Source organism: Ovis canadensis, chromosome 12 (genome assembly GCF_042477335.2).
Source record: "Ovis canadensis isolate MfBH-ARS-UI-01 breed Bighorn chromosome 12, ARS-UI_OviCan_v2, whole genome shotgun sequence".
NCBI classification, from domain to species: Eukaryota; Metazoa; Chordata; class Mammalia; order Artiodactyla; family Bovidae; genus Ovis; species Ovis canadensis.
Window position 1 is genome coordinate 52,063,728 of NC_091256.1, and position 14,742 is coordinate 52,078,469.

At 50.4% G+C, this 14,742-nt stretch overlaps 1 protein-coding gene across 1 annotated transcript in view; it reads right to left on the minus strand.

Annotated features, from left to right (window-relative positions):
- Window positions 1-9,873: 9,873 nt before the first annotated feature.
- TNFRSF8 (TNF receptor superfamily member 8) overlaps window positions 9,874-14,742 on the minus strand; it is a 72,330-nt gene continuing 67,461 nt past the window's right edge. The window contains exon 15 of the mRNA XM_069544707.1: window positions 9,874-12,325. Coding sequence (XP_069400808.1) covers window positions 12,081-12,325 — 245 coding nt within the window. The 3' untranslated portion in view covers window positions 9,874-12,080. The remainder of the gene's footprint in view (window positions 12,326-14,742) is intronic.

The window sequence follows — 14,742 nt, forward strand, 5'->3', positions numbered from 1 at the left end:
AGATGTCTAAACAGAGTTCTGTAGTGCCTGGGACTCCGGGTTGGGGCCCCAGCACAGTGGTGACCCTAGTCTGAGCTACAACGGAACAGCATGGCCAAGTGGTTGAAAACTCAGACTCTAACCATAGCCCGAGTTTGACCTTGGGCAAGTGACTTAAGTATTCTGTGCCTTGGTTTTTCTCACCTGTAAAATAGGGATAATAATAGTTACCACTTCCTAGAGTATTGTGAGGTTTAAATGAGATAGCCCCAGAAACCTCAATAATTGAGTTATTCATCTAACGAATGTGCAACTTCCTGGATGGCAAGGATGGGCATCTTAAATCTCTTTTGTCTGAGCCCAGCTCACCGGGACTCAGAGCAGCTCTCAGGGAACTTCTGACGAATGCACCTGGCCCAGGGGACCCGGTCCACCTATAGAGTCCCCCCACCCGCCGTGTTCGTTCACTGGGGGTCTTCCACCACGAGTGAGGAACCCTCCCTCGTCATCTGCCAAGGCTGTGGGTATTTCCTGAGTGAAGTGTCATCTCAGTGAAAAACAATGTCCCTGCGACAGCCTGTTATTGCATAATCTGCCCACAGCACTCTGTGACTTCCTGACCAGGCTCTGTGCAGCCCCAGGGGGCCCCTTCCTGCCCTAGAAGGTGCCATACCCCACACCCACCCTGAGGGTGAGGCCCAGCAAGACCTCTTGCAGCCTTGGCTTTCCCATCTGGGGAACCATTATTTCAAAAGCCTTAAATGTTCCGGAGTCAGACAGTTTCTGGCCCTGCTACATTCTGATTGCATGGATCCCTGAATGTACAGGTCAGCCCCACAGTCCAGACAAACTTGGATTTGGTTATTTAGCTTCCTTGAGGCAATGCTGGGAACAGTAACGATCAAATTAAGCCCAGTACCTGGCACATGGGGCTTCCCTGGTTGCTCAGTGGTAAAGAATTCGCCTGCCCATGCAGAAGATGCAGGTTCAATCCCTGGTTCTGGAAGATCCCCTGGAGGGGGCAATGGCAACCCACTCCAGTGTTCTTTCCTGCAGAATCCCACAGACAGAGGAGTCTGGCGGGCTACAGTCCATGGGTCACAAAGAGTCAGACGTGACTAAGTGACTAATCAGCAGCAGCAACAGCCTGGCACATAGTAAGATCTCAAAATTCTCTGAACTCCTATCAGGGTGTGGGAGTCGACATTCCCTCCCTTTGAATCTGGTCTCTGTGACTGCTTGACCAATAGTATGTGATGTGAATTCCCTGGTGGTCCAGTGGTTCAGACTTCATGTTCCAGTGCGGGGGATGTGGGTTCGATCCCTGGTCGGGGAACTAAGATAGCACATGCCTCCTTGCAAAAAAAAAAAAAAAAACCAGAAAAATATAGAAACAACAGAAGCAACATTGTAACAAGTTCGATAAAGTCTTTTTTAAAAATATTATGTGGCAAAAGTGACGCTATGCCCATTTCTGGACCCAGATTTTATGAACATGTCAGTTTTCCACTTGCTACTGGCAGTTGTTTGCTGTAGGAACCCAGCCACCATGCTGTGAGGAGGTTCAAGCAGCTCCAGGTGAGGCCCATGGAGAAAAACCCACAGGCAGCACCAGCCTCCAGCCATCTCAGAAGTGTGTTCCCCGTGCCAGCTAGTGCTGTTGTGAGTAGGGCTGAGCTGCCCCTGCCAAGCCCAGGTCAAACTGCAGACTTATGAGCAAGATAAGCAACAGGTGGTATTTTAAGCCACTAAGTTTCAAAGTGGTTCATGATATAGTAAGAGATAACAAGGACAATTAAGGTCAGTTACTAGCCTGTCAACACTTTTGAGAAATAGGGATCAGCCAGCTCATCTGTAAGAACCATCACTGTGAGGTTAAGTGGTAATGTATATAAAGTGTTTTGGCATAGAGTCAATTCCTAACAGACAAGTTTCCCTGCCCCTTGTGTAGGATCAGCTATGGAATTTGGGGGACCCAGAGAAAAGTGAAAACACTGGGCCCCTTGTTCAAAAAATTATTAATTTTTCAGACAGGGATAGCAGAGCATTAAACCAAGTGCAGGGTTGTGCACAGTCCAGGTACCCTCAAAGCTACAAAGCCCTTTGCCTATAATATTCTTGTCTGATTATGAGGACAATTTTGGCTCTTGCAAACCTGTCTTATAAATAAGAACCCAAGTCATTTACCACAGTTACTTTCATTTTAACACCAATTTTTTTTTAAAAAGAAAGAAAGAAAGGGAGGGAGGGAAGGAGGGACTGAAAGGAAAAGAAAGAAAGAAATCAAAAGAATGAAAATCATCAAGTGATCTTTACTGTTCATTTGGATTAAGATCCTGCACCAAGTCCCAATGAACAGCTAAAGTTGTCTCCACCAAATAGTACCAAGCTGGGCCGTAGGCAGGTTGTTTACCTCTATGGGGCTCAGTTTTCCCATCTGTAAAATGGGAAGGCTTGCTCTTGGTCTGCCTCCCTTCCAGGGATCCTGAGATGGGGCAGAGTGTGGGTACAAGGGGTTACTGTTCAAGTACACAGCTCTCCAGCACAGGTTCTCTGTTCTGCCTGTCCTCCCAGCCTTCTGCCCCAACCTTGGGTCAGTCCTGACCTCAGAATCAGACCACCCTTAAGGACAGCATCTTCAAGAAACAAGACTCCAACTAGGTCAGCTCTGTTTCCTTTCTGCCTGGTCAGAAGCATCAGAAAGCCACTTAATCTCAGGAAGGTTTACCCAGTCTTTTGCAACTGTCCCTGTGTGTGTCAGTCGCTCAGTCGTGTCCAACTGTTTGCAACCTCATGGACTGTAGCCCTCCAGGCTCCTCTGTCCATGGGATTTCCCAAGCAAGAATACTGGAGTGAGTTGCCATTTCCTCCTTCAAGGGCTCTTTCCAACCCAGGGATTGAACCCGGGTCTCTGGCATTGCAGGCAGATTCTTTACTGTCTGAGCCACCAGGGAAGTGCAACTGTCTCTGCCTCCCCATAAAAGAGGAATAAAATTGACCTTTCTAAAGGAAACTGGTCCAGAGGGCATATTGCCAGATGGTAACTGTAATGTGAACATAGCCCCAACCTAGAGGCAGCCAGAGTTGAAGTGTTGAATTCCAGCTCTGGCACTTTCCAGCTGTGTGACAGTGGGTTGGTAGCTTAACCTCTCTGAGCCTCAATTCATAAAACTGAGTGCTGATACTCAGCCAATTTTTATCTTTCAGTTATCACTACGAAGCCCTTATGTAAAGAATGTAGAGTCTTGGGTAATCTCTAAAGCTCATACAATGCTGCATATGATGAATATCATTTGCTGAACAGGAAATATGCCCAGCACCACACCAAGCTCTTTACCTGTCTTACTGGTGAAGCTCACAACCATCTTGAATGTGTGTGTTAGTCACTCAGTCACGTCTGACTCTTTGCGACCTCATGGACTATAGCCCACCAAGCTCCTCTGTCCATGGAATTCTCCAGGCAAGAGTACTGGAGTGGGTAGCCATTCCTTCTCTAGGGCAATCTTCCCAATCTAGGGACTGAAGCTGGGTCTCCCACATTGCAAGCAGATTCTTTACCATCTAAGCCACTTGGAAAATAATGATTATGCCCTTTTGCAGATTAGGAAACTGAAGCTGAAAGCCCTTGAGAGCTTTCCCAGAGGCCAAAGAGTGGGGAACTGCCTTGGGCTGGAGGCTGAAGGCTGATGGGCCCATCCCCTCTGCTGTATCAGCAGCCAGGGTAATGAAATAAGACAGAGGCAAGTGCTGGAGGGCTAGGGAGGAAAGGGTGGGCCTCATGCTAAGATGACCCATGCCCCACACCAAAACACAACTGCCTCTAGCCTCCCCAGGGTCTTTTGGTTTGGTTTTTCCTCTCCTGGAAGACACCCAGAGAAAGGGGAACCTGGACAGACTTCTTACCTCCCCCCCACCCTCCCCCCGTGGTGACATCAGCCGAGGGTGCACGGCTGCTGTGATGTTAACCGGGAATGTGGTCTCAGCTCTCTGTTCCTTCTGAGAAAACACATCCAATTGCTTCCTGGCTACCAGCTACTGCTGCCTCCTTCCCCGGCTTCCCTCTGAAGTAGGTCAAAACAACCTGTGAGGCCCCTCGTTTGCCTTTCATGCCCATGGCTGAGATAATACCAGGATGTTTATTGTTCTAATAGGAGGAAAACAGAAAGAAATGCAGACGGTGTTCTTAACCATATTTGTGATAAAATCTAAGGGCTTTACAATGGCCCACCAGGCCCTCCAGGATCTGGCCCGGTTGGCTGCCCCGTTACCTCCCTTTCCTCTCTGCCCTGATCACTAAGCTTCTACCAGGGAGAGTGCTTCCTGAACCCTGGGGCCAGGATTCCCACCTCAGGACCTTGGCACTTGCCATCCCCCGTCTGCCTCTTTGGGATATTTGCAGGTCACATTCAGGTAGAACTTAAAAGGCACCTCCTCCAAGAAGCCCTTCCAGACCACCTGGCTAGAGGTGGCCATGCCCTCCGGACTTTCTGCCAGTCCCCAGATTAGGGGTTAGGGTTAGGTACCACAGAGCATGATCTGACTCAAGAATGACTTTGTTCACTGACCTCGTTTTGGGATCCCAGAGGGGTAGGGTGCAGGAGCCCAAGGTGGGCTCAGCCAGCTTCTCCCTAAGGTCAAAGGAGCTTCCCCTGAAGCTTTCAATATGCTCGCTTCGGCTTCCAGTCAAGGGTGCGTGTTCAGTCATGCCCTACTCTTTGTGACCCCATGGACTGCAGCCTGACAGGCTCCTCTGTCAATGGGATTCTCCAGGCAAGAATACTGGAGTGGGTTGCGATTTCCTACTCCAGGGGATCTTCCTGACCCAGGGATCAAACCTGTATCTCTTTCACCTCCTGCATTGGCAGGCAGGTTCCTTACCACTGAGTCACCTGGGAAGCCCAGTCAAGGGTATTGACACATTATAGCTTTTCTCTCAGGCCCTGACTGTGAATCCCTTCCCCTACTCATCCTAGCCCCAGCACCTCCTACTTTGCACTTCCCCCACTGCTACGTGTTAGAGGACAGGGAGAGTCAAGGAAGGGGTGCAGGAGAGAAGGCACCCAAGGAACTTTGGCCAGAGCCACCTCTCATCTCTGCATAGATTATTATTTAAAATCAGGTACCAGTGACCACGGACAGAAAGGGCGCCTAAGACATCTTCTTTAAGCTCTTGTGGCTGGAGCGATCCTCTGGAGATTCAGTCCCTTATTCTCTCTTAGGGACTGACCCTGGCCTTAGAGATTCTAAGAACCTTATAGTAGCTTGCAACCTATAGGACCGCCTTGGGAAACAACGGATTTTCTTTGATGCAATAGTTTCCGCAATACACATCACTTACTGTCACTCCGTGACTACAACTGTTCAAGAAGAGGGGTGAGCACGTGTGGGCCGACTCCTCAGAGCCTGGGAATTGCAATTCTAGGCAGCAGGGGCCTTGTCCATCTGCCCACCTGGACATCGGAATGACCAGAAGTGAAGGCGGGGCCCCTCATTGCTGGGCAGGCAGGGCAGGGAAACGCTCTCTGGCTCCGGATAGACCACATGACAGGCAGCGGCTGGTTCAGTGGCCCGGCTGATTGTGAGATGCGGGTGTGGCCTGGAGTCCTGGAGGTGGGGTGGGCGAGGTCACCTTCCTCCAGCCCCCAGGGGAAACGGGGGTTCTGGCTGGCTGCCTGTGGTGGAGAGGAGGCCCCAGACTGCCCCTGAGTGTGACAAGCTGTGAAAGAAAATTCATCTTTCATGGCAAGGCAAGAGAAGTTTAAACATAAGAATTCTTCTCTGCCATTTGCCTTCCCCTCTCCTCCCGCTGTTTCAGCCAGGTTAAATCCGAGTCACTGCACCATAGTCGGCCACCGCCATTTTGGACTCCTTTTCCCTATTCTAACTACCTAATGCCCCACGCCCGAGGAGCAGTGGTTGCGCAGGCGCAGGAGGGCCAAGAGGAGCTACTCCATGTTCAAGGTCAGGAGGGGCGGCAGTGAGGAGATACCCCTCGCCCAAGCTAAGAGAAACCCAAGTAAGACGGTATGTATTGCAAGAGGGCATCAGACGGCAGACACACTAAAGCCATAATCACAGAAAACTAGTCAATCTAATCACACTAGGACCACAGCCTTGAAACTAAGCCATGCCATGTGGGGCCATCCAAGACAGGAGGGTCATGGTGGAGAGGCCTGACAGAATGTGGTCCACTGGAGAAGGGAATGGCAAACCACTTTGGTATTCTTGCCTTGAGAGAACCTCATGAACAGTATGAAAAGGCGAAATGATAGGATACTGAAAGAGGAACTCCCCAGGTCGGTAGGTGCCCAATATGCTACTGGAGATCAGTGGAGAAATAACTCCAGAAAGAATGAAGGGATGGAGCCAAAGCAAAAACAATATTCAGTTGTGGATGTGACTGGTAATAGAAGCAAGGTCCAATGCTGTAAAGAGCAATATTGCATAGGAACCTGGAATGTTAGGTGCATGAATCAAGGCAAATTGGAAGTGGTCAAACAGGAGATGGCAAGAGTGAATGTAGACATTCTAGGAATCAGCGAACTAAATAGACTGGAATGGGCGAATTTAACTTAGATGACCATTGTATCTACTACTGCGGGCAGGAATCCCTTAGAAGAAATGGAGTAGCCATCATGGTCAACAAGAATCTGAAATGCAGTACTTGGATGCAGTCTCAAAAATGACAGAATGATCTCTGTTCGTTTCCAAGGCAAACCATTCAATATCACAGTAATCCAAGTCTATGCCCCAACCAGTAATGCTGAAGAAGCTGAAGTTGAACGGTTCTATGAAGACCTACAAGACCTTTTAGAACCTACACCCCAAAAAGATGTCCTTTTCATTATAGGGGACTGGAATGCAAAAGTAGGAAGTCAATAAACACCTGGAGTAATAGGCAAATTTGGCCTTGGAATGTGGAATAAAGCAGGGCAAAGGCTAATAGAGTTTTGCCAAGAGAACACACTGGTCATAGCAAACACTCTCTTCCAACAACACAAGAGAACAACTCTACACATGGACATCACCAGATGGTCAACACCAAAATCAGATTGATTATATTCTTTGCAGCCAAAGATGGAGAAGCTCTATACAGTCAGCAAAAACAAGACTGGGAGCTGACTGTGGCTCAGATCATGAACTCCTTATTGCCAAATTCAGACTGAAATTGAAGAAAGTAGGGAAAACCACTATACCATTCAGGTATGACCTAAATCAAATTCCTTATGATTATACAGTGGACGTGAGAAATAGATTTAAGGGACTAGATCTGATAGATAGAGTGCTGATGAACTATGGACTGAGGTTCACGACATTGTACAGGAGACAGGGATCAAGACCATCCCCATGGAAAAGAAGTGCAAAAAAGCAAAATGGCTGTCTGGGGAGGCCTTACAAATAGCTGTGAAAAGAGAAGTGAAAGGCAAAGGAGAAAAGGAAAGATATAAGCATCTGAATGCAGAGTTCCAAAGAATAGCAAGAAGAGATAAGAAAGACTTCTTCAGCGATCAATGCAAAGAAATAGAGGAAAACAACAGAATGGGAAAGACTAGAGATCTCTTCAAGAAAATTAGAGATACCAAGGGAACATTTCATGCAAAGATGGGCTCGATAAAGGACAGAAATGGTATGGACCTAACAGAAGCAGAAGATATTAAGAAGAGGTGGCAAGAATACACAGGAATTGTACAAAAAAGATCTTCACGACCCAGATAATCACAATGGTGTGATCACTCACCTAGAGCCAGACATCCTGGAATGTGAAGTCAAGTGGGCCTTAGAAAGCATCACTACGAACAAAGCTAGTGGAGGTGATGGAATTCCAGTTGAGCTATTTCAAATCCTGAAAGATGATGCTGTGAAAGTGATGCACTCAATATGCCAGCAAATTTGGGAAATTCAGCAGTGGCCGCAGGACTGGAAAAGGTCAGTTTTCATTCCAATCCCAAAGAAAGGCAATGCCAAAGAATGCTCAAACTACCTCACAATTGCATTCATCTCACACGCTAGTAAAGTAATGCTCAAAATTCTCCAAGCCAGGCTTCAGCAGTACCTGAACCGTGAACTTCCAGATGTTCAAGCTGGTTTTAGAAAAGGCAGAGGAACCAGAGATCAAATTGCCAGCATCCGCTGGATCATGGAAAAAGCAAGAGTTCCAGAAAAACATCTATTTCTGCTTTATTGACGATGCCAAAGCCTTTGACTGTGTGGATCACAATAAACTGTGGAAAATTCAAGAGATGGGAATACCAGACCACCTGATCTGCCTCTTGAGAAACCTATATGCAGGTCAGGAAGCAACAGTTAGAACTGGACATGGAACAACAGACTGGTTCCAAACAGGGAAAGGAGTACGCCAAGGCTGTATATTGTCACCCTGCTTATTTAACTTCTATGCAGAGTACATCATGAGAAACGCTGGGCTGGAAGAAGTACAAGCTAGAATCAAGATTTCCAGGAGAAATATCAGTAGCCTCAGATATGCAGATAACACCACCTTTATGGCAGAAAGTGAAGAGGAACTAAAAAGCCTCTTGATGAAAGTGAAAGAGGAGAATGAAAAAGTTGGCTTAAAATTCAACATTCAGAAAACTAAGATCATGGCATCAGGTCTCATCACTTCATGTCAAATAGATGGGGAAACAGTGGAAACAGAGTCAGACTTTATTTTTTGGGGCTCCAAAATCACTGCAGATGGTGACTGCAGCCATGAAATTAAAAGACGCTTACTCCTTGGAAGAAAAGTTATGACCATCCTAGATAGTATATTCAAAAGCAGAGACATTAATTTGCCAACAAAGGTCCATCTAGTCAAGGCTATGGTTTTTCCTGCGGTCACGTATGGATGTGAGAGTTGGACTGTGAAGAAAGCTGAGAGCCAAAGAATTGATGCTTTTGAACTGTGGTGTTGGAGAAGACTCTTGAGAGTCCCATGGACTGCAAGGAGATCCAACCAGTCCATTCTAAAGGAGATCACTCCTGGGTGTTCTTGCAAGGAGATCCAACCAGTCCATTCTGAAGGAGATCAGTCCTGGGTGTTCTTTGGAAGGAATGATGCTAAAGCTGAAACTCCAGTACTTTGGCCACCTCATGCGAAGAGTTGACTCATTGGAAAAGACTCTGATGCTGGGAGGGATTGGGGGCAGGAGGAGAAGGGGACGACAGAGGATGAGATGGCTGGATGGCATCACCGACTCGATGGATGTGAGTTTGAGCGAACTCCGGGAGATGGTGATGGACAGGGAGGCCTGGCATGCTGCAATTCATGGGGTCGCAAAGAGTTGGACATGACTGAGCGACTGAACTGAACTGCACTGAACTGAACTCCTCCCACTGCACTGTGTATCTGTATTATGCATCAAACCAGACTTCTATAAGCAGGAACACCGACTCAACCCATCACGTACTCATAGCATCAACAAGACAATTCCTTAAAACACGGCATTCCTTCTTGGTCTTGTAAGGGGTCACATGACCCACGATGGCACTTAGATCTGGATGATGTAAACCGGTCAATAATATGTCATTTAATGTACAGCCTTCTGTCTCAAAAAAACTTAAACTGTGTCTTGACTTCTAATGGGTGGAATAGTCCTCAGAGCTTTCTGAGATGCTCTTTCCAGGTTATAATCCTAACATTTGGCTCAAATAAAGTCTTCCAATTCTTTCCTAGATAGATGAATTTTTTGTTGACACCAGGGAGGCAGACTGACCTTCCCAGCTCTGACTCTAAGCCCAAGGCTTACATTTACTCCTGGTCCTCTCTGGGTTCCCCAAGGCTGGGGCATTCATGCTGCTACTAAGTGACTCCCTTTCCCAAGTTGGGGTGCTGCTGGGCTCAGCCCAGAGGGAAGAAGGATCGTGAGGAAACCATGCATCTCTCCTACCCAAAAGGAACCTTGAGACCTGAGGGCTTTATCCTGAGTATCCTCAAAGGCTGGGCCTTGGGCCGACCAGGGAGTGGGCGTTACACAAGGAAGAGTCGGCCTCCATCCACAGGGAACAACCTCCAGCAGTGGGCATGGCTGTCCCAGCAGACAGGAGGCTCCTTGTCCCCAGAGCCTGACGGCCTAGGTGTCTGGGGGCAGAGATAAAGGGGGAACCCCTGTCCTAACTGGAGAGAGATTGCTCAGACCCTTCTGCTCAGACATACTCAAATCTCAGGGAGAATTTCCTGAGCCTTGCAATTGCTTTCTAAGGGAACTTATGAATTTTTAAAGGATCAAAGTTTTGTGACAGGCCCTCCAGCGAGGGAGCCTGTCATTCCATGAACCATATGTCAATATCTTCAAGTCATGGCTGCAGAGCCCTTAGGGGTGGGGGGGGTGGGGAAAGTGGCAGGAGGTTGCAGAGCACCCATACTGTCCTTGCAAAGGGCATTTTGTCAGCTGTCCAGCCCATGTAAACATCAGGTTCTGATGTAAACTCACAGCGTCCAACGTCTCTCCAACTTTCCCCAAAACATCTGAGTGGTTTCAGAAACTACCCTTGTGATGCCTGACCCAGCCTCAACTTCCTCCAGAGACTGAGTGGGCTGGTGAGTAAACAGCAGCTTTCCCCGGCCTGCCTGCCAGCGGGTAATTCCAACAGCCTCCTAGCTGCCTGGACTGTGCGTCCCGGGGCCATGGCAGACTTAGCATCTGCCCATACTCCTTTTCCAAGGCTGCTTGCTTACTGACTTGAGTCTGAGAGCCCCAAGGAGAGCAGGACACCGCAGCCCCAAGTCAGGCCACTCCATCTTTACTGTGAAACGCAAAACTCCTGAAGTCCAGATTGAACCACAAAATGTTCTTTGTTTTCCGGCAGAATGGGAGAGACCAGGGAGCTTTTTGACATCCACAGGGGCACACGCACCCAAATTGCTTTTTGGGCTTCCCAGGTGGCTCAGGGGTAAAGAATCCACATCCTAAGGCAGGAGCTGCAGGAGATGAGGGTTCAGTCCCTGGGTGGGGAAGATCCCCTGGAGGAGGAAATGGCAACCCACCCCAGTAGTCTTGCCCGGAGAATCCCATAGACAGAGGAGCCTGGTAGGGTCACACCTTGTGGAGTCCATGGGATTGCAAAGACTTGGACACGACTGAGCACAATCACCCAGGCTCTATCATGGGCGCTGAGTGGCTGGAGCCAGAGGCTGAGCCTGGGACCATCAGGATCTGTGTACCTGGCAGATCTGGGAAGGATGCATCTTCGTGACCCAGGACAGAGTACATGGTGCCCACAGAGCAGGCAAGAACCCAAGAAGGGCCCACAGTTCCCCTTCTCCATTTAGCAAGGAAGCCGCCTGGGTGAAGCAGAGCAGGCCCTTCTCCAGGCAGCAGCTGGGTGGGCAGGGCCTCCGTCTGGGCAAGGGCACCATGGCTGCTGAGAATCTTCAGGTAGCTGGGTCCCGGGTGCCTCTTACTTCGGGAAGAGTGACATGCCCTGGGCCCTGGGCCCACTGTGGAACAGGCTGTAGAACACAGACAGCCTGGCAAGACTAGGAGGGTCCCAGTGGCCCAGGCAGGGCTGGAGGCCAGACTGGGGACTCACGTCCGCAGAGTGCAGCGCTGTGGCTGCGGCCAAGACGAGGCAGGCAGACAACACCCTATTTCTTGACTTCCCTTCTGATTCAGGAGAAGCAAACAGAGGCATTGGCCCCATGCCCACAGGGCCACTCACAGTAAGCAGGGGTGGCTCGCACAGCAGTGAGGCCTGGAGGGCATCACTCCTGAGGCCAGGGTGATGGAGAAAGCAGGGTCTGGGGGGATGTGCCTCGTGACCTCAGCTTCTGCTTGGTATGTGTGTTTGACACCCAGGACTCTGGGGCATCTTCTTGGCAGCAGCAGAAAGCACGGGGTCCAGGCCCTCCTGGTCATCCAGATCCAGCCCCTTGTCTGTCTCTGCCTCACAGGCTCGGGCTCCCCAAGGTCTGGGTCGGGAGGCAGCTGGGTGGGGATACAAGCATAGCACAGCGAGACCTCCCGTGTTGACAGGCTGGGTTCACCACTGGATGCTGGAACCTCAGTTCAGGCCAGACGAGCCTCTGCCACCGGTGTGGTGCCACCAGTGCCACCGTGGCCTTCCAGAGGCATCCAGTTGCCCTCTCAGTGCCAGTCCAGCCCTCATTTCTCAGAGACAGTCGTGGGCAAGGGGTCCTCCTTCCCTTCCTCCTCCACTGAGAACATAACGTCCCCACAGCTGCCCAGCGGTGGCTCTGTCTCCTGCTCTGGGTAGTGGGAGGCATAGTCCGTCTCCAGCTCCTCCTCGAGCTCGGGCCTGGCTGGCCCCATTGGGCCTTGGCCCTCAGGCACCTCGGCCTTCACGGTCCCCACAATCACGGTGTCGGCTTTCATGATATAGATGTTCTCTGCAAGGCAAAAGGGTGGGGGAGGTGAGGAGACCAGGGCCCCAGCTGTACAGAAGCCAGGAGGCAGAGGAGGGTCCCCATCCCAGCTCTGCCACTCCTGCTGTGTGGCCTCAGGGAGAACGCACAGCCTCTCTGATCCACAATAAACCCCGCTGACTTCACAGGCGTCCTGGGCTTCAAAGGAGATAAAATAGCTAGCAGTTGCCTGCTGAGGGGTTAAAGACTGGAGGTGCTCCTGATTTTCTTGACATTTCTGCAGGGATGGGGCAGGAGAGGAGAGGACAGGGTTAGGAGAGAAAGCAAGAAGTGGGGAGAAATCAGGGAACAACGATGTTGATATCAAGAGCACCACTGAACACTGGCAGAGCTTAGCCTTGCCGGATGCCGCCTTGGATGTTTTCCACACATTAGCTTCCGAATCTTTACATCACTTCCACAAGGTAGATGGCCTATTGTTATACGATCCCCATTTACAGATTGAGCTCAGGGATGTTAAATGACCTGCCCAAGGTCACCAGGTAGTCTGTAGAAATCCCCAAAGAAACTCCACCCTGCCCAGCTTCCCTTTCAGCACCTATTCACGTGCCTAAAGCAGAAATCTGGGGGTTGCGGGGGCGGGAGGAGGGGAAGCGGGCGGCGGCAACATGTCCTGGTTTTCCTGAGATGATACTAGTTTTCAAAGTTCTGCGTCCCAGGAACCTCTTCAGTCCAGCCTAACCCAGACCACATCCTACAGAAACCTCAACCCTGTTAATAATTGCCAAGAGCCTGAGATCTGGACAGCTTTGCAGGGGCTGGTATATCTTGGTGTTTATTGCTTATTGCTGTGTGCCTGCCTTGCAAACAGGAGGGCTGCCTGTGTGAACTGCATGGATGAATAACCAGCCCAGCCTGTTAGCAGCATTACCCGCGCCCCTTCCTCAACTGACCTCCTGCTTCCAGGGCTTTGGCATCTCAGGGGAGCTAAGTAAGCTGCCAAAGAAGCTGGGAAGTAGGGAGCCTGGCTTTCACCCAGATCAGCTGACTGCAAACTCCAGTAGCCTCAGATTCTGATGGCCTTGAGCTCAGGGCAGGGTGCCAGCCCCTCAGCCCTAGAACTCTCTCTGGAGTCTGAATGGGGAAGCTATCAAGAGGGAACTTGAGAGCTAGGGTGGGGTTCAGGATGCCTGCCTTGTTGGGGAACCCAGTTACACCCCTCTGCTTCAGGAGCCCCCCAGAGATTCTTGGGGCCCCTGCACCCTCAACCCCATTGCATAATCCAGTTTTTCTGTTTTGGTCTTTGATACCTCTAGGAGAGAGAGAAGGTTACAAGAATGAAACAAGCTGTAGGCTGGGAGCACCCTACCCCCCAAAAGAGAGAGCATGGCCTCAAGTCACACACCCTCCACTAAAGCCTGCAGAAGCTGACCAGAAGCGCTGGCAAAAGATAGAAGCCAGTGATGGTGAGGTGAGGGAGAACACAGAAGAGACCAGGCAGGACCAGAGATGAGCGAGACAGACAGAGAGGAGGAGGGGTGTGAATGAAGCGGGCTATGCTGGTCCAGGTAGAAGCAGCCAAAGCTGCGGGGCCAGGCTGCCACCCACTCACGTTCCTTGGGTCCTGATTCCCTGGGCTCTGTCCACTGCCACAGGGCTGCCCGCTCCCCAGCTGGGAGGGAGAGGGTCTTCCAGAAGCTGCTTGGATTTCCTGTCCCATTCAGGGCTCCAGCATCCAAGGAAGTTGTCTTGGTTGGGGGTGGTGGGGTGGTGGTGGTGAAGGTGAAGGGACAGGGTTCCCTGTGCCTGGTGCCCAGGGGTAGAGGGGTAACCAGAGTGTGGTCCCCTTGGGAACTGGACCAGGGGGTACTCCTCTAGGGAGATGTCAGAAGAACAGAGGACTCACCATCTCTTGAATGTTCCAGGAAGACCTCCTCCAAGCTTACAGACCAGGCTTATAGACCAGGCTGCCCATGCCCCAGCCCTGCTGGGAGCCTGGTACCTCCCTTTACCCACCCCTGCCAAACACTCCCAGAGCCCCAGCCCTGTGGTTCCAGGCACTGTGCTCAGCAAGGACTCAAACATTCAATCTAGGACTTCTTAGGAAATTTGCAGGAGAATGTCTTCAGCACTATTTCCCAAAGTACATCCTTTTCCAATAAAACTTGCTGCTGCTGCTAAGTCGCTTCAGTCGTGTCCAACTCTGTGCGACCCCATAGACGGCAGCCCACCAGGCTCCCCCGTCCCTGGGATTCTCAAGGCAAGAACACTGGAGTGGGTTGCCATTTCCTTCTCCAATGCATGAAAGTGAAAAGTGAAAGTGAAGCCGCTCAGTCATGTCCGACCCTCAGCGACCCCATGGACTGCAGCCTTCCAGGCTCCTCCACCCATGGGATTTTCCAGGCAAGAGTACTGGAGTGGGGTGCCATCGCCTTCTCCAA